Source organism: Erpetoichthys calabaricus, chromosome 9, assembly GCF_900747795.2.
Source record: "Erpetoichthys calabaricus chromosome 9, fErpCal1.3, whole genome shotgun sequence".
NCBI classification, from domain to species: domain Eukaryota; kingdom Metazoa; phylum Chordata; class Cladistia; order Polypteriformes; family Polypteridae; genus Erpetoichthys; species Erpetoichthys calabaricus.
The window spans coordinates 46832643-46853185 of NC_041402.2; the positions used below are offsets into that span (position 1 = coordinate 46832643).

At 38.9% G+C, this 20543-nt stretch overlaps 1 protein-coding gene across 2 annotated transcripts in view; it reads right to left on the reverse strand.

The window, feature by feature from the left end:
- Window positions 1–16289, reverse strand: part of calb2a (calbindin 2a) — a 99173-nt gene extending 82884 nt beyond the window's left edge. Inside the window, exon 1 of one of the 2 annotated variants that reach the window (XM_051931654.1) lies at window positions 16121–16289. In XM_051931654.1, the coding sequence (XP_051787614.1) occupies window positions 16121–16211 (91 nt within the window). In that variant the 5' untranslated portion in view covers window positions 16212–16289. The remainder of the gene's footprint in view (window positions 1–16120) is intronic. The other variant, XM_028808889.2, reaches the window with a different exon arrangement.
- Between the last annotated feature and the right edge of the window lie 4254 nt (window positions 16290–20543).

Here is a 20543-nt window from a genome sequence, read left to right on the forward strand (position 1 = left end):
CACCGGGGTAAACCCCAATGTACAGGCTCCAAGTCGGGGGGCAATAAGTATACCCACACCCGCTCGGCGCCTCTCACCGGGGGCAACTCCAGAGTGGTAGAGAGTCCAGCCCCTCTCAAGGAGATTGGTTCCAGAGTCCAAGCTGTGCGTCGAGGTGAGTCCGACTATATCTAGCCGGAACCTCTCAACTTCGCGCACTAGCTCAGGCTCCTTCCCCTTCAGAGAGGTGACATTCCACGTCTGTAGCCGAGGATCGGACCGCCAAGGTCCCCGCCTTCGGCCACCACCCAACTCACACTGCACCCGACCTCCTTGGCCCCTCCCATCGGTGGTGAGCCCATGGGAAGGGGGACCCACGTTGCCTCTTCGGGCTGTGCCCGGCCGAGCCCCATGGGTGCAGGCCCGGCCACCAGGCGCTCTCCATCGAGCCCCACCTCCAGGCCTGGCTCCAGAGTGGGGCACCGGTGACCCGCGTCCGGGCAAGGGAAAACGCCGTTCAAAATTGTTTTCCATCATAGGAGGTTTTGTTTAACCGCTCTTTGTCTCATCCCTCACCTAGGACCAGTTTGCCTAATCAAGAATGACTTACTTAAATAACCTCCAGTCCCTCAGTGTAAGGAGCTTCACAACCTTATTGGGAAGCCTGGCAGTAAAATAAAAACACAAGAGCAGGGCACTAATTTATGTGGACTGGCCATATCTATCTATCTATCTATCTATCTATCTATCTATCTATCTATCTATCTATCTATCTATCTATCTATCTATCTATCTATCTATCTATCTATCTATCTATCTATCTATCTATCTATCTATCTATCTATCTATCTATCTATCTATCTATCTATCTATCTATCTATCTATCTGTCCTGTGATAAAACAAATCAAGAAACTGAGTAAATGATAGTAAATCTATAGGTGTATAATCCGGCACTTGTTCTGTTTCTTTGTTTGTAGTTTTGCAAAGACTAAGACAAGAACTAAGACAAGGATCCATGGGATAATATTTATATTGCATTTCTTGCATTTTACATTTTAATAAGAGCATGATGATACCAAATTAGTCATGTGTTGCATGATTCTCTTGGCAACACATAGACATTAATAGCATTAATTTGTTGCTTTTGATGTTCTGTATTGATTGCATTACATAGCTGAAGTACCAGACCTTTAAAGTATTTGTGTGTTTTATTTTGTCTTTGTTACACACAACAAATAAAACAGTAACGCTGTATCTGTCTATAGTTAATGAAGTCTACAGTTTGTACCAATTTTTAAATTAGGCACAAACATAGGATGGATACATTGCTAAAAATGCATTTAAAGCCCCTCTAATGTTCATTTCTTTGCAGGAATTAATTAAATAATAATTTTTCATTCATATTTTCTCCCATCTTCAATCTGAATCTCTTTACTAACATTTGAAAGCTCAACCTTCCAGGATTAAAAAAATAAATAAAAGTAAACTTCTGGAGCTTACCTAACATGCTCACATTTTATTTGTTATATTATTCATTCGAATTTCACGGAACAATGGGTAAAGCTCTTTCTTGAGAAGGTCACCTTTGTAAATGGCTCTTAGTGTTTCATGTTTTTGGATAGTCTGCCTACCTCTGCGAATGGATGCACTGCAACTTGTATGTCCATTTTTATCTAAAAAATAACCACTCTCAATTGATTCTTAGCAATCTTAAAATTCCCCCATTGCTTCTTATTTTACTTCCTGTGTCAAAGTGTTCATTTTGTAATCACATGTTAAGCTGTTTAAATTGTTGATGTCACTACAATAGGGAGCTTAGCAGGTAAACTGGAGGAATCCCAACAGGCAGGCAGAATTCACATGCAGATTATCGCAAAATATGTTTAACACAATTTAATTTATTGTGTTTGCAAATTGCAAGAGAAATGTAAGAAGGGTTGATACTAAAGTAAAAAGTTTGTTTTGGAAAAGGAATTTTTTAAAAATTAAGTTTATCTCTTTAATCTAGACTCATTCATACCCTGGTAGAAACTGACTTAAAAATCCTGGCACAGCCGTAAAAACTTTCTCAATCTGAAGTCCATCCATCTATTATCCAACCCGCTATATCCTAACACAGGGTGCTGGAGCCAATCCCAGCCAACACAGGGCGCAAGGCAGGAACAAATCCCTGGGCAGGGCGCCAGCCCACCGCAGCTCAATCTGAAGTGAATCTATAAATTCTCAGAGTCACTTGGGAATAGTGAACTGTAGTGTCCTCTCAGACACTGCACATGTTAATGCTGATCCATCCTAGAATGTTCATGGCTAGCAAATGCAATTAAATAAGGAAATCTGTAAAAAAAAGTTTTTATGATTCGAATATGCCATTTGTCACATTGATTATATGTGCACACTAAGACATAAAATGTGCAGCCAGATGTATTAAAAGAAACTAACAGGCTACAATAGTAACCTGGAGAGAAATCTAACAGTGATCCTCCAAGTCAAACGTGCAAGGGCTTGCTTCACTCACCTGACCTTACGGAGTTAGCACAAGCACCTTAAACTCAAATGTGTTTATGACTGTGCATCGAATTTTGTTTGGCACTGAATTTGATTTTATCATATATCATATCATGTTAACATTATTACTTTTAACTTTGTTTTGCACTAGTTGGAATATTTTCGTGCCTTTTACTTTGCAGTCATTTGTTTGCAGGTGCTACTGTGTTGTTAAACTGGGACAGCTGGGAGTGTGCAATGTGGGATGTCAGCATTGAAATGGTTTAAAGGTCGGCGCTGTCCACTTCCTGATTGTTAGGAATTGTGGAGACTCTCAACAAAATTCTGTTGTGCTTTTGTGATTTAGTTTTCTGGTTCTCAATCATTTTACTTTCCGTATCTTAATTAGTTGAGCATGTTGGTTATTTTGCCTTTGTTGATTGATTTCCCAGTTTTAAAAAAGAAGACTTAGAAAAGAATACCTGAGTAGCTATGTTGATATGGCCTTGTTAGAAGTATTAAACCACAAAGTGTCACGATTTCAGCTTTGCTTTATATTTTTTCTGCCTTTTCCTTTACCTTTAAAAATAATGGAAATATTGTTATGTGTGTTTTAGAGATAAAGGAATGAGGTAGTTAGGTCACTTTTTTGTTTTACAAAGTTTTTAATGCCAGTATTATTTTAAATATGATTTCCTGTGGAACCATTTTGCTTTTATTATGGGCACCGTCACCGTTTGCTGCTTGTAGTGCAGGGTAGACAGGGAACTGCTAGGAAGGATGTTCAGGAGTGTGTGACGTGTGGCATCTTTACCATGACTGCATAAAGGTCAGTGTCATACACTCCCTAATTGTCCACATTTGTGTAAAACTCAAAACAAAAAAAAACTTTTGTTTTTATTGTTAAGATATCTCTGGTTACAGATTGTTTTCTGTTCTTAGACTTGGACTAAAGTCATGCATTTTGGCTTAGTGAATGATTCTGTTAAATGAATGATTCTGGTTATTGACTCTCCTGCCACGTTTCTCAATGTACAATTTTGTCTCATGCCATGGCCTAATTTCCCCCTACGGACAAATAAAATAAAATTATCTATCCAACTGTCAGACGCCAAGGACAACGTCACTCCCGGTCCGTACTCTTTAAAGACCTCAAAACCATGAACATGAGAGCTTTAAAAATACCCAATTGCAGCCAGGGACAATATATGGGTGGCTGCCCCAAACCTTTTTGGGTGTGCCGAGGCTGTTCTTTTCACACTATCTATCTATCTATCTATCTATCTATCTATCTATCTATCTATCTATCTATCTATCTATCTATCTATCTATCTATCTATCTATCTATCTATCTATCTATCTATCTATCTATCTATCTATCTATCTAATCTAGCTGTCTTTTTGCTAAAATAATGTTGAAACAATAAACTAAAGCCTCATGGAATTCGCTTTTTGAACTGAAAACAGGACTCTTGAACAACGATTGAGGAGTAGAGGTGGGGCTTCAATTCAAAAAGTCAGTCCCTTACTGTTTGTGATGTTTGTGCCAAGAATTCCAGAAGTAACTATTTAAAACTATTGAGCATACCACTAGATACAGTGGCTGACATGTGGATTATGCCCACATGAGTAATGTGAGATTTTTTCTTCTTGTTTCCTTTGACATTTTCCACATTGATTATCATTCTACAGCACTGGTCACTATTGGCTTCTATTATTTCATAAGCTGTTTTCTCTCCTTTGTGCATGAAGACATGAAATTAAGTTTTTTTTTCCGACCACCACTACAAAGTACCTCAGATAAGTAACATATAAAATATAATTTTCAGGTTTAATGGTCCACTGAGTAAACAAATTCCATTTAAAATGTAAAACCAGAATGAACTCAAGTAAAATTGCTGAGCAGGAGAGCTATTGCATAACATAACACTTACTTTATGCCTCAGAGAAGTACTAAGGTGAGATCAGCACTCAGTTTGTGTAAGACCAGAGGTGGTTGCCAATATTTGGTCTCAAGGTATTTAACAAATAAAAGAACCTGAGGGAAAGCCAAAAAAGAGGAACACGGTCGACTACTGTGTGGAGCTCCCAACATAATCCTGATGACTTGGAGGTTGGTGATTTTCGTAGAACGTCAGTTTTTACGTGTTGCAGCCCTGCTGAATATCAGGAAACATTATTGTACCTTAATAAGAAGAATGGCAGTACTAGCTTCAACTACAGTGTTATGTAGGATTTCAAGTTTTTTTTTTTTTTAATTAACTGAAACATATAGGAGAGACAGAGTGGTGGCAGGGTCTAGCTACAGGCTTTTTGTGTGATATGGAGAAAGCCTTTCTTCTGCTGGTGTGGAGGAAACTCGGAAGGCATTGAGTGAATTTTACTTTTGATTGACTGAACGCTTCACTCGGCGCTGTGCTCAGATGATTAGTGCCTGACTGTATCTTCCAATAAGCACTTGCTGCTAATGATAAGCTATCATCCCTGGTGTATTGGTTTTGAGAGAGCAAGTCATTGTTTGATGTGTCTAATTAATTACATTTACTTGTTTATTTCATAATATTGTTGAACACAATAATATCTGATAATTAATAGCTCCATCCGTTATTTTTTTATGGGAATTGAGCTGTTGGGTCTAAATGTGATGAATCATCTTTAATATAAAAATACATTGTACTGATTGCTGTTTCTGATAATCATCACATTTTTCACAAACCAGTTATTGATTATTATTGAGGATCTGGTGCATTTTCCACTGTAATGAGATAATTATATTCCTTCATAGTAAACCACTGACATTTTGATTTATTTTTGCTTAGAAGAATTTTGAGTAAAATACTGTTTTGCTTCTCCTTATATTTGACATGCCTTAATATTGCCCATAATAAAATCTTTTCCATAATTATTTAATGCAATATTCGAATACACTCGTTATACATTGAAGTGTGTATTGAAGTAAAACAGAGGTTTTGCTTGTTCCCTGGGGCCCCATTGCCAGCCTCAGAGGTCACTTTGAATCAGTGAGCATAACAGTCGCTGCTGGCTCTTCAGTACAGTATCTTTGCTTGTCAAGGAGAGACTCATCTGAATGCTCCCAGAAGCCAATAAAACTAAAACAACAGAAATAAACAGATAAATTCATAAAACTTGTGATGTGATTCACTTTATGCCAATAACCGACGGTCACCATCATTGTACTGACTGAATGACATGGATCAAATTTAGCAATTTCAGCAGGAATGTAGGAGATAAATTTGAGTATATAAAAGAAAAGAAATGCATGCAGACATGAAGAGAATGTACAAACTCCACACAGTGACCAGGCACAGGATTCAAGACTAGAATGCTGCATTAATGAGGCAGCAGTGCAAGTAAATGCACCACCATGCTGACCTACTTTCAAATCGCTTGACAGTTTAAGTCATAATATACTATAATATAAAAAATTTTCCAAGATATTATCAATTTATGAAAAATGCAATGCACCACAGGGCAGTCAGATGTGTAATTCGAGTGACCTAATGCTCTTATCACCAAGCAATAAGGTTTTCCTTAAGTCAAATACCATCATCCAAATTCATTTGCAGAGCGTCTACCTCAGGATATTGCATTCTTTTCAAAGATGGAATGTGATTACATTGTAATTACACCTTTTTGTTGAAGAACATTTGATAAAATACTGCAAAGTGCTTGATAAGCCCCATCCCCCATGCAATGTCTCAGGCGAGCTGCCAACTGGGATTTTAAAATAGCAGCGGCAAACTGCTGTGCGATCTTCATCAGATCACTTAATCCAATGATTCTGTACATGCTCTACATCCCCATTGTGTAATTAGCTTTCAGGCATGATGGCTATAGAGTTGAATGATCTGTGGTGTGGTGACTAGGAGAAAGTGGAGAGCTGAGGAGGAAGTGGCCAGGGTGGTGTTCAGGCTTCAAAACCAGGAGGTAATGGGCAGGATCAATACAGGGCAGTCAGGCTTTGAACAGGGTGATCCACCAAGCCAATGGCCAAAGACCAATAGGAAAGGAAAGATGGACCTCATCATCATGGAGGTTATCAAGATGGAGAAGGAGGAGGAGAGGGTGAAGGCAGTTGCACAAGTTTAACAGGGACATTGGGCAATGTGGGAGGGCATTGCGAGTTGACTTACAGAAGCCGCCACAGTTCCCTTATTAGAACTACCTACAACACCCAGCCAAACCCCCAGAATCTCCAGCAGAGTTCTGGCATAGAACAAACATGTGACCTATGCGGCACCACCAATGCCACCCTTCAACTCATACTGTCTGGCTGTATAATCTCCATGGCCCAAGTCGGTTCAGATGGTGGGATGACTAGGTGTTTAGGAAGTTTGCAGAAGTGGTGGAGAAAGAATGGCTTGAATGCAACCATAAGAGGTCAGCAGCAAACAAAAAGATTTCTTTCTTCAGGCAGGGAGAGCACATTAATAGCTCCAGCAGAAGGCCAGCACCAAAGCTTCTAGCTGAAGAAGCAGAGTGGGACATGGAGGTGTACCTGGGCAGGCAGCTCCACTTCTCAGGGAACATCTGTAGCCACCTCACTGTGGCCAGACATGGTTCTGTGGGCTGCAGTGACACGAGAGAAAGAGAATAAAATACTCAGACCTGGTTACAAAGTGCAGAGAAACCAGATGGTGTATGAGGCTCTGTCTGGTTAAGGTGTGAGACAGGGGGTTATTGGGCCAATCAAAAACATGCCTGCTCAAGGACCTCAGTTTGTTGGGGGACAGACTGCAGAAGACAACCAGGAAACTTTTGGAAGAAGCAGAGAAGACAAGCTTCTGGTTGCGGCTGAGGAGTTGGTCAATGCTTGGAGAGTGAATAACTCCTGAGGAAAGGAAAGGAAATCTGCAGCTGGTGTTAGGGAAACATCTCTGTTCACTGCCCCACCACCAGGAGATGTTCTGGAACAAGGGTTGAAATATCAAGGAATGGCGGCCTCTAACTTATATCCTTGCAGCTAACTGAGCAGGCACAGGTGGAGGTGTGGCAGGCATAGAGCCAAGCAGGAAACATCTACCTGTTGTGAACTTGAACCCCAGACACAGTCAGACATGGACACCAAATGTCTCAAGACAGAAGTGTTTATTCTCCCTCTTAGGTTTTACACACAACACAGTGCCTCAATCACCACCATATACAGTTCTCTTCAACTTCTTCTTCTTCTCTTTTTTCTGCCTCCTCCACTCCACTCCACTCCTCTAAGCATTGTCCACCTCCTCCTGACTCAACCTTCTGAAAGGAGTGAGGCGGCCTTCTTTATACTGCACCCGGAAGTGCACCAGGTGTCTCCTGATTGACATGTGGCAGCACTTCTGTATGTGGCGGAAGTGTTGCATATAAACTCAGCTCCTTCTCTGGTGGCACCTCCGGGCGTGGCGGAAGTGCTTCATGCCCAGACTCCGGAGCTGTCCAGGCAGCCCCTGGTGGTGGCCATGGCCCCATGCTGGGTTGCACTTCCAAGCTCCAGTTCTGTGCCCCAATGTAAACCAGGGGGCTGCCCTCTCGTGTCACGGGGGAGGTACTGCTGGTCATATGTCTCTTCCCCCGATCTTCTCTTTAAAAGGGTGTCCCGGCTAGGCAAGATCCCCAGCCATCCATCACATTGTATATGTATGGTGTTTGTCCAAATTCTTCCATGACTCAGGAGTGGAGATATGAGCTATGTTATGTTGGGAGTGTCACTCAGTAGCCAGAAATGTCCTCTAAACTACAGATTTGCTGATTTAATATCTTGCTTTTGAGAGAGTGTGCAAGTCATCACCCTGACTGTACAACAACTGTAGAAAAAAATTAAAGCTTTGTTCTTTCCATCTGTACTAGTGAAGTACTTTGGAAAGTCATTTGCTATAGAAAGGCTCAATATAAAATGATATATTTGTTTTTTGTGTATTTCATTACAGCTTTGTAAAAGGCTATATAGATGATCAGCTTTCCTTTAGACTTGTAATAATAATAATAATAATTCATTACATTTATATAGTGCTTTTCTCAGTACTCAAAGCGCTATCCACACAGGGAGGAACTGGGAAGCGAACTCACAATCTTCCACAGTCTCCTTACTGCAAAGCAGCAGCACTACCACTGCGCCACCTGGTGCAACACCTTCTGGGTGGGTACTGAGTGACCCTTATATTTTCCCCACAGTCTTTGAGCAAAAGTGGTCACTTTCAATCTGTTTTGACGTGCTATTTTCCTAAAGCTATTTGGCCCACTCATTGAATGATTCTTATAGTTGTTCCTGAGAAATGAAAACTGACGTACTGCTCTGAGTACAGTACGGAATTGAGCAGCACTTGTTGATGTGCTTTTGAAACCCTTGCTGCTGAAAAGTGTTCAGGGATCAAATTCCTTAGGGAAGGCATTGTGTGTGTTCGAGTCTTACAACAACAGCCTACATTTGCTGTAAATATTCTGAGGAATAGGTTGAGTTAAATGGTAATTTCAGGATTTTCAGCAGATACAGAATTCTTCATGGACAATCAAGAACAGAGCATATGGATCTGTGAAGTAAAAATTTCTCAGTATTTATTAACTTCTGCGTTTCATTTCTGTTATTATGCAATATATTCATTAAATGTGTGTGCTGTTCCTTCGGTGTAATGATTTAGACACCACAAATGTTAGGTTAAATACAAGATTAATAAAAACAAATTTCATATAGAACAATATTGTATTGTGAATTGTTTATGATTGTTCAGTTTAAGAAGACAGACGTTTCATGATAAGAATATTATACCCACTAATCATGTCACCGGAGAGTAGCAAAGTGTTACATATTGGTTAGCAAATGTAAGTAAGAATTTCACTGTACTCTCTCCATTTGACAAAAATCACTCTGCTCATTCATGTGCACCTGAGGATCACCTTCTTGGCTCTGCTGAGATAAGCAGTACCACCCTAGGATGACAGGGGGTGCTCACGCCAACAGTCTCTCCTTTCCCTCCCGCACCTCTGACAAGCCACCAAGCGAGGGCAACTAACCCTGCCACAGTGCCCAGAGCTGGTCCCACCCTGTTCGGTTGAAAATAGATGGTGTCTGATTTTGGACCCAGAACCCGACCTGGAGCAAGTTCCATCGATTTTCCCAGTTCTCCCTAATTCAGGAAACCTTTTGTTTCCATCTTTTTTGTTGATGCTATCATGTGTGGCTTTTGTTTTGCGTTGATTAATTACACAGGGCTGACCGACTGGTGCCCCAATATCTTAAAGTAGATTGTGCTTAACTCTGCTACCTCCAGCTCCGTCTCCTGTTTTCTGGTCAGTGCCACCATCTCCAACCCATATAACATAGCTGGTCTCACAAAGCTGGTTGCACTCTCTTTTTCACCTTAATTCCACAATCCCCATTACTCTGTACTGTTGATCCCAACCCTATGAACGTATACTGTAAAATGGGAGATGACCAAAATTACTCACTGCTGCCCCCTAACTTCAGAAGGTGACCCTGACCAATTCACTTAGTAATCTATACTTAGGAACTACAGTTGAGATGACAAAAATCCATGAAGGAAGTTCCATCCATCCATTTTCCAACCCGCTGAATCCAAACACAGGGTCACGGGGGTCTGCTGGAGCCAATCCCAGCCAACACAGGGCAGGAACCAATCCCGGGCAGGGTGCCAACCCACCGCAGGACACACACAAACACATCCACACACCAAGCACACACTGGTGCCAATTTAGAATTGCCAATCCACCTAATCTGCATGTCTTTGGACTGTGGGAGGAAACCCACGGGGAGAACATGCAAAGTCCACGCAGGGAGGACCCGGGAAGCGAACCCAGGTCCCCAGGTCTCCCAACTGTGAGGCAGCAGCGCTACCCACTGCGCCACCGTGCCGCCCCATGAAGGAAGTTACATTGTGTAAAAATGAAAGGAATGATTTTGCTGTATCCATAAACTAAATGACAAGTTAAAAAGAAAAAGGCCCATCTTTATCTCACCAGCTGTCTTGCCATCTTTCAGGTCAGTTCTTCTGGGTATAGACTCCATACAATATTTTCCCTCTCCTCTACTAATTAATCTGTTATGGTACAAGGCAGAAAAACAGATTGCACCTACTTTTTCAAGTTCTGTTTGCAAGAATGTGTCAGTTAACGCTCAAGAAAAATAAAAACCTACACAAATATATTTTTTTCCAAACGTTTTAAAAGTAAATGAAGCATCTTGTTGGCAGCCCCACAACAAGGGCATCATTAAGCCGTCGTTTTCTCTGATCACCACCATATGCTGATCTGTCATTCACGCCAAAAATATCTCATTTTAACATCAATCTGTGGCCAGCTGCCAAACAATTGGTCTCAACTGCTCAAAGCATTGAAGATTTCATTTTGACATATCTTGCAACATCACAAGATTACCAAGTTTTTTCTTATCTTATCATAAATTTAGAGCGGCTTTCTGTGGGGGGTTTGATCAGGAAATAGTGTGAATGAGAAATGACTAGGTGTATGGATCTGATGGATGGATGGCTGGAATAGGAGGGTGGATGGATGGATGGATGGCTATTTAGTCTTAAAATGCTCTTCACTCTCTCATCTTTTTGATTGACCACCACAGGACAATCTACATAATATTTAACACTTGCCTGGACACCTTTAACTTTGTAGTGTAGTTTGTTGGAGGAAAGCTGACTTAGATCCATCAAACCTAACTTTTCTTTTTCTACAGTAACTGCAGTTCAGCAGGAATATATATTCTATGGATTTTCATTATTCGGGACCTTTTTGTTTTCTTCTCATTTGTTGTCAACTGATCATGAGTATGCTAAATATGTTGCAAATGTTAATATGTCTTGCAGGATGTCAGACCCACAACAAAACCCAAGCAGACTCAACATGGGATTTATCCGTGTAGAGTTTGTACATCTGAACTGGACTGAAAATGTATGTATGTTGGTATGCTACTATGTATGTTACCTGAGTCCACCTTTTGTGAATGATGCTGTATAAAATGAAACTGACCTTAATTAAACAGAAAAGAAATCAAAACGTCCAAGTATGAGCTAATAGATATCATACTTGAACCAACTACACATAAGCCTCCCTTCTTTGGGAAATCTTCTTAATTTAAAAAAAATCTGCAAATGAGCACCAGATTTGAAGATAATATAACATTCTTAATCCAGTTTAGTTCAATTCAGGATGACAGCACCTATTGTAGCAGCAAACAGTACAAGACAAGAAGGACCCCTTGATGGGGCATCAGTCCCCTGTAGAGTCCACTCACACAGGGCTAGTATGGAAATGCCAGTTGAGTGTACCCACTTGTCTTTGATGATGTGGGTGGACACCTGGAATACCAAGAAGGAAACAAACCCACAGAGACACAACAGGCAGACTCCACAGGAAAAACGAATGCATGTGGGATTCAAAGCCAGGATTTTGGATCCATTAGGCCACTGCACTACAATACCACCCCACATGTTGTGGAGTATACTTCATGTGCATCTTGCTTGGCTGACATTTGATCTTACCATTTCTATGAATGTGCTTATTCTAATTCAGTGTTGTACCAGGCCAAACCCAGCCCTAAACATGTTGCCACTCCATCACAATGCAGATTTAACTTGTTTTTAAGCTTTTTAGATCAACACATTTGCAGGTTACATTTTAGAACAACAACAAATGAATTTTCAGATTTTCAGCGGCAATAAACATAAATTCAAAACTGTATTCTTGTATTAAGAATTTATTTCTTCATGAAAGTTTTTGGCAACACCTACAGAGGCACAACTAATCTTATAAATAAAGTAGGATCCACCATACTAGAACTATTGCTGTTGGCCATTAAGCTATCAAAGTAATTTTCTAAATTTGATTATTAAAAATATTATCAATGATGGGACCAGCGACAAGTAAAGTTGTAGTGAAGTTTAGGAGTGGTGGCTTATAGGTAAGGAGGGAACAGAACCAAATTGGGATATTTCTTATTTGATTTCAAACCCAATAAGATAAAACATCTTTGCATCTCCCACTCATAAAAATAACAGTTCTTTAATAGCACTTTATGGTTCTTTAATGGGTTGTGTGGTTTCTCGTTGAAATAATACTTAACCAAGCACCATTACATTTTGGGAAGGATTCCTTACATATGAAGTTGGTTCTTTGTGCTTTGAAAAGTTCCCTGATAGGAAGGAAAAAGCTGTAATGTTTAAAGCTTAAAGATAGGCTACATAGCATAATACTTAATACAGATTAAGAAAACCTGTGCATAGCCTGTGTTACTGTATGCGGCAAGAGTCCTTTTAAAATCACGAGCCATTGGTGTTTTACAGATCTGTTATCATCTATGGTTATGTACGGTATGGAGCTTGTTATGCATATAAATAAATAAAGGTTCTTTCTGGAATCTTCACGTGGATAGGTCTTTTAGGGAACAAATATGGCTCCCCTATGGCATCACTCTGAAGAACTGCACTCTGGCACCTTTATTTCTAATTGGGCCCTTCTGCTTTCTCCAGGCTTAGCTGTGAGCAAAACATTATTGGTTGACTTCTTTTGTAATATCCCAGAAATAAGAATGTCTGGTTTTTGATAGATTAAAGACAAAAATGGTTTTAAATACCAGTTTCCTTGCACAATTAGCATTGGTCCAGTGAGGTGTGCAATTCATTTATTAGGGATCAGAATTTGGAAACTGGGAGCTTTGTGTTTAGATCCCAGTACAGCTGCTGTTTCGATGTCATTGTGTGTACTGTTCTTTCCCATGAAACTAAAGGCTTTCAAATTAAATTTCACATTTAGCCAAAGACTGTTAAATCCCTCCTAGACCATTTCAAACTTTTTCTTTTGAAAAACAATCATTAAAGTCAAAGGGCCCTGATGAGTCTCAGTCATTCTGTCCAGATACAGGACCTATATGTAAATACATTTTTGGTTGTAAAATCTCAATTATACATCAAAAGTATGTATTTTAGAAAGAGCTATTATCAATATAAATTTGGATCTGAAGTTGAAGCAGTTCTATATGATTTTGCAAAGCAGAATATTTACGGAGAAATGGGGGAATACACTGAGGTGCGCTTTTAAAACTTCCGTTTTAAGAGCAGATGACTGATAAAAAACGCGTCAAATTAACCTTTTAATCTCTAATTCCATAAAAGATCACATTAAAAAATAAAATAGTAAAGTAGAAATCAAACAGAGGAAAAGTAAATAAATTATCTTTCTATCCATTTTTAACCCGTCATGCAAATTTAAGGCCACTGGGAATCGAATTCTCACTGGACTGAGGAGTGAGCAGTATGGGGTTTCATTTGTTTAGTGCTTCTGTTTGAATTTATATGGGTTTGCTCAGACTTTCTGATTCAATATACATACAAAACGTACAAAAAATAAATAATAAACCAATAGATGAGTAAATAAACCAGTTATGCTGAAGGAAGCGTAAACACGCCGATGTTTCTATTCGCCTTAGCCAATGAAGAATACATAATATGAAACTGCAAATTATTTATTTAACAAAATACCTTTGTCAGTTTTTTAAACTAAATGCATGATGTATACACTGGTCTTTTACTCGCTACATCCAAAATATAGTTTGAAAGATGAATTTTCCTAACTTAATCTTTAATATTTCGAAGGTAACAAATTTAGTTTTTTTCCTTATGATCTGAGCTTCAGAGGGATTCAAAGTTCAACCCATTCTCTCCCAAATAGCTGAATGCAATCAGAAACGTGAATGTGTTCGCCATTCAACGTATCGCTATATAGTTTGCCAGCTGAGTGTCAGATATTCAGAATGCCCAATAACTGTGAGCAAAGCCCAAGGCTAAGTGTTCGTCCTATAAGATGAACGCGGTCCGTTTTAGCAGAAATGAATAATCAAACAAGGCATCTCTCAAAAGCGAAGTGTTTACAGCGTACGATACGGATTAAAAAACGTCCCATCTGTTTCAGGCTGGACAGAGTTATATCTCTCTTTACAGATTCAGAATTCAGATATACAACCTCCTGTTTTCAGAATCACGGTTATAGTCGAAAAATGAAGAATAGTATCTATCTATCTATCTATCTATCTATCTATCTATCTATCTATCTATCTATCTATCTATCTATCTATCTATCTATCTATCTAAGGTAAACTGGCCTATCATTTCTAACATTATTTCCTTAAAGCCAAAAACCGGATAATTTAAATAATCTCATATTGATATTTTCATATGTATGAAACGCAGCCAGATACGCCAGCCTTATTGTATTTTTATGTATGTATGTATGTATGTATGTATGTATGTATGTATGTATGTATGTATGTGTTTATTTATTTACTGCTTCATTGCCTCCTAAATGCTTTTCTTCCCACTTGTCCATTTTTTCAACTTGCTACCTCCATAACACGTTTTATTCGAACCCAGTGCCATTACAATCGCACGGAAATTAATAACGAGCTCTGGACAGGATGCCATTTCAGTACTCTCTGTAGTCAAACCCACACCCACATCTAGTACTGCCTGTAACATTCAAAGTCATTAAAGCACATAATTTGTATTTTAGTGACAAATGAAGAGAAATCCCTGTAGTGGAATGTTTCAGGATGACAAGAAGTTTCTCACCCATATTCAAAAAATGAATTCACTGGAAAAACTGGATTGAACATAAATTTCGGATCGGTGTATTAACCAGTACTCCTACGTAAGTTGTACGATAATAATAATAATAATAATAATAATAATAATAATAATAATAATAATAATAATAAATTGTATTTATATATCGCCTTTCCTATACTCAAAGCTCAAAACCTGGCAAAATTTGCTTCAACTGATTAACATGTGTCAGTCTGCTGAACGACATAACTTTACTTCCAAAAATATAAGTGAATAAAAATTTCCACAACTGTTAGCAGGAACGTAATTTCACGTACTAATAACTGAAACACTGTCTTTAATAAATTCCACATTGTTTTAACATTATAATACAATTACGATAATTTTCGAAAAGAACTCGTGCACTGTTGAAACGCAATGAACCACAAAATATGGATAATACAAAACTGCAGTATAATTTTTTTCACATTAAACCATCATAAATTAGGAAAGGAAAAAAGTTTCCCTCCATTGACAACCAGTACTGAATACCATGGACAGCGCAATGTTCAGCCGGTTTACTTCTGAACAAGAGTAATTTACATTGCATTTATGTTTCTTAAAACCACAGTGGTAAATCAAAACGTCATTAATCTGCTTATTAACCCGTTTATTTAACTTAAAAAAACATCACTGCAAACTTTTTGTCCGTTTTAAAATACAATTCCATTAGTATTGCAACACCTGTGTGATAAATTGATATGCAGTCTTAAAACTGATCATTTACTTGTTGACTATTTTAAGTTTAAAAACAGTAATACTACTTTAATAACAACAATAACAACTATATACATCAAACAATGCTTTGATAGTAAACCGCAACTTTTTACTGTGCTCAAAGTCGGACGGTTAAGATGTCGCGCTTCTTGCGGTCGTTCAATCCAGAGTTTAGGTATCTGTACATTTCCCGTGACACACAAAAGTCCAGATGTCGATCGACTGAACTTTCAGAGGAGTACAGTTAATGACCCCAACCCTCTTAAGATCGTCTTTCACCATCCCGTATACTTTACAGCAATTAGAGAAGTAGTTTACTGACCGTCCGCGTCAAAGTGCTTCCAGATTTCTAGGAACTGTGAAGCCGTGAGCTCCGCCAGATGCAGAAAGGGGGGCTGCTGTTTGTTGGCCATGCTCCCGATCACACTGTTAACAATTTCCTAGCAAGTTTACTATCCAGCTTCTGCAAAGCTCTGTCTGCGCTTTCCTCCGCAGTCGCCGCTTTTAAAGGCCAGGAGACCGACAGTGACGGAGAGAATCCTGCAGGGGGCACGCGCATTCCGGCGTCAATCCCATGTCTGCTGCACGTCCTCGCCGAATGGATAGAAGGAAGGAGCGGGGATTCACAGCATTAGGAAAGCTCAGTGGAGCGATACATTAGGCAGCGGAGCAAAGTGTAATGCGAAAAATGCGAGCTCTCCTTCAGAAAGGAAGAGTGAGCGAAAAGAGTTTAGGGCTAGTAATAAAACACACGATGATAAAATATACTTCGTTACGCGCAAAAAAAAAAAACAGTTTCACGAAAATAAAGAATAAGGAAAACTAAAAATGGGAAATTTAGGAAAGAAATTCTAATACAAATGAGATTAAAACACGCCCTTCATGTACACTGAAAACAGAGAACACAAGCTTAAAAAAAGGTAAGAAAACGCAGAAGAATAAATATACAAAACGTTAATTATGTAAACATCATTGAACATGACTTCAAAACTGTTCCCGGAGACACGGGAAACGTTTTCAAATACCTGTGTTTTGAATTCGATTCCTAGTGCTTTGAACTGAACGTCTTGTGACAATGTGTCTCGGGGTAAATGGTCTCACGAGGCAGGCTGAGGGGCCAAGACAAGCCATGCTGGACACTCCTGCAACCCCTTCAGGAGTCATGACATGGGGATCTCACGAGGAAACGTATGTCAAATCGAATAGTGTGGACAGCCTTTTGAATTGAATTTTTGCCTTCTTTTCAAAATACCTTGTTAAAGGGGCTCATTGTAAAAGGCGCTATATAAAAAGATGGATCCCTATATCTGTAGATAAAACCTTAGAACGCATGTGAAAAATCCAGATTGAATATATAGGACAATAGTAATGGTGTTACCTGAGTTTAGACTCAAGTACTCAATTGAAGCACCGGAGTGCACCAATGCATTAGACAATGGCCTATATGTACAAGGTTGTCAATCCTCGCTGACACTGACTCGCTTACTGGTGCTATACATGTAGAAACAGTAAAATTGTTTAATTTAAACACTCGTGATATATTAGTCACTTTTGATAAAAGATTCAGATTAGCAACAAAAGAATGAACGAGAGTTAGATTACACTAGGCAAAATGGCTAACTGAAGCCTGAACATCTTTGATATTTTGGATTTACATTTTCATGAGGATGAATGATTTGAAGTCAATGTGATGAAAATAAAGTACTCCTGAATCATTTCTTGTGTTCTCTGATTTGGCTCTTTGCCTTTCTGTTTTATAAAGATTTTAGAAGGGATATGCAGTGAATTCACAAAGACATCTTCACTTTCAGCACACTTTAGATTTAATTTAAATGGACACATTTGCCCTTTTTTGTCCATCAATCTACACTCATTAACCCATAATGACAAAGTGAAACCATGTTTTCAGCAAGGTGTGCAAATTTATTAAAAATGAAAAACTGAAATCAGTCATTTATGTTAATAACAACAACAACAACATTTATTTATATAGCACATTTTCATACAAAAAGTAACTCAAAGTGCTTTACATAATGAAGAAAAGAAAAATAAAAGACAAAATAAGAAATTAAAATAAGACAACATTAGTTAACATAGAAAAGGAGTAAGGTCCGATGGCCAGGGTGGACAGAAAAAAACAAAAAAAATTCCAAAAGGCTGGAGAAAAAAATAAAATCTGTAGGGGTTCCAGGCAAAGAGACCGCCCAGTCCCCTCTGGGCATTCTACCTAAGATAAATGAAATAGTCCTCTTTGTAGTTAGGGTTCTCACTGAGTCACTTGATGCTGATGGTCATACAGACTTCTGGCTTTTAATCCATCCATCATTTTTGGAACATCATGGTACTTAGAGTAGATGGTGGTGGCGCAAGCCACCACCAAAAGGACACCAGAAAAGGAAACAGAAGAGAGAATAGGGATTAGTACAGATTTTAGAGTCACCATGAATGGTTATTATAATGAATTGGATATACAGAGTATCAGGATTAAATTACAGTGAAGTTATGAGAAGGCCATGTTAAAGTAATGTGTTTTTAGCAGTTTTTTAAAATGCTCCACTGTATTAGCCTGGCGAATTCCTACTGGCAGGCTATTCCAGATTTTAGGTGCATAACAGCAGAAGGCCGCCTCACCACTTCTTTTAAGTTTTGCTCTTGGAATTCTAAGGAGACACTCAGTTGAGGATCAAACCCATTGCTGTGGCACTCCAAATTGTGGTCACACGCATCCCATTTTCTTTAATTCTCTTTGAGATGGGTCTAGAACTTGATTGAAGTCCACCTGTGACAAAATAAATTGATCAGACTTTGTTTACAAAGGCACACACTTGTGTACAGTATATAAAGTCCAATGAATGTTAGGACAGAAAGCAAACTATGAAGTTCAAGGAACTCTCTGTAGACCTCCATGGTCAAATTGTGGTGAGGCAGAGATCAGGGCAAGAAACCACTTCTGAAGCTTTGAGTGTTCTAGGGGGGAATCTGGAGTCAGTAATTGTGAATTGGAAGAGGTTTGGAACCACTAGGACTATTTCTAAAGTTGACCATCTGGCCAAACTGAGTTTCCAGGTAAAAGGGGCCTTATAGAGGAATGTGACCAAGAACAACATGGTCACTCAAACAGAGCTTCGAAAGTCCTCTGCTGGGATAAAAAACAGTTGGAAGAACTAGCATCTCAGCAGCATCTCATGAATCAGGCATGGAAGAGTGGCTAGACAGTAGTCACTCTTGAGTGAAAGGCATATGATATCCTACATGGATTCTGAGAGCATCAGGAAAAAAGATTCCCTGGTCTGACAAGACAAAAATTGGGTAGAACTTATCACCTGTTGGGTAGACTCATCACCTGCTTGACACCATCCCTATGGTGAAGCATAGTAATGGTAGCATCATAATTTGGGGGTGCCTCTCAGGGGCAGGGACAGGGAGATTTGTCAGAATTGAGGGAAGGGTGAATGCAGCCAGATACAGAGAGGTTTTTGAAGAAAACCCCCTCCAGAGAGCACACAAGGACCTCACACTGGGGTGATGGTTCACCTTTCACCACGAGAATGACCTGAAGCATACAGCCAAGACAATGCCAGAGAGGCTTTGGGACAAGTCTACAGCTCTCCTTGAGTGCCCCAGTCAAAGCCCAGATTTAAAAGATGATCTTAGAAAGTAGAATAACTTTTCCAAAGATGAAATGTAAAGCTTTTGATTGGAAATGGATTGTTTGCAAACCATATAAAAATGGAAGTATTAGTGTACATTTAGGAAAGAAAATAACAGTATAATGGTAGTCAAATAATGTGAAACAAGAGTGACACATCCTTCTACGGACTCTCCTCCAGTAAAAGTTGTAAGCTAATTGGCCCAAAAAACTGTTATTTGTGACAATGTCTTATGTCACTGACTCCAAGAGGGGATGGAAATGTTTTGAAATAGAATACTTTAAAGAACACAACTTTTCACAAATGAAAAATTTTAAAACGTCTTTTAATGTGAGGGTTGAATGTAAATGATAAAAAATGCAAGGATGTAAATGGGAATGTAGATTACTAGTAAAATGATCAAAGGTAAACCATAAACCTATAAACATCCAAAGCTCTGTGTGTGTGTTTGTGTGTGTGTTTCCCACATTGGTTCATCACCACTTCAGTTAGAAAATGACAGACACTTTGAAGTTTTCTTCAGGAGGAAATGACAGAAATCTTTATAATTCCACTGCTCACTGCACCACTAGTTCAAATATCAAACTCTAGGCGTCCATTCACAATTAGCAACAATGTTTTGTCTTCTCAAGGTAAGAAAAATGGCTAAATTCATGATCATGAATAAACTACCATGTGTTTGTTTGTTAAATTTAATAAATAACCGATAAATTGTGCTATAGTAATTTGGAATTTTATGTTAAAACTTTCAATTCATGGCAAAATTAGCAACTTTGATCTACCTCAACAACAACATTTTCTATTATTTCTCATTAGGAAAGTAGCCGCACTGTACATGGAATCATTATACGTGCCATTGTTTTGATTCATATTGGCATTTTGTAGCAGGGACTCCCTGTATTTGATTTTCACTCATAAAATGCCAGAACTGTGTTAGTAGACCCTGTCTATGAACTTACTGCCATACTGCATTTTGGGGTTAGATATACACAGTCTCATAGACAGTGAGTGTTTTGGACAACTTCAGAGAAAAGGAAAGATGAAATAAAAAACAGAAGATGGCTAGAAAAAAATATGTGCAGGTAGAAATTCAGA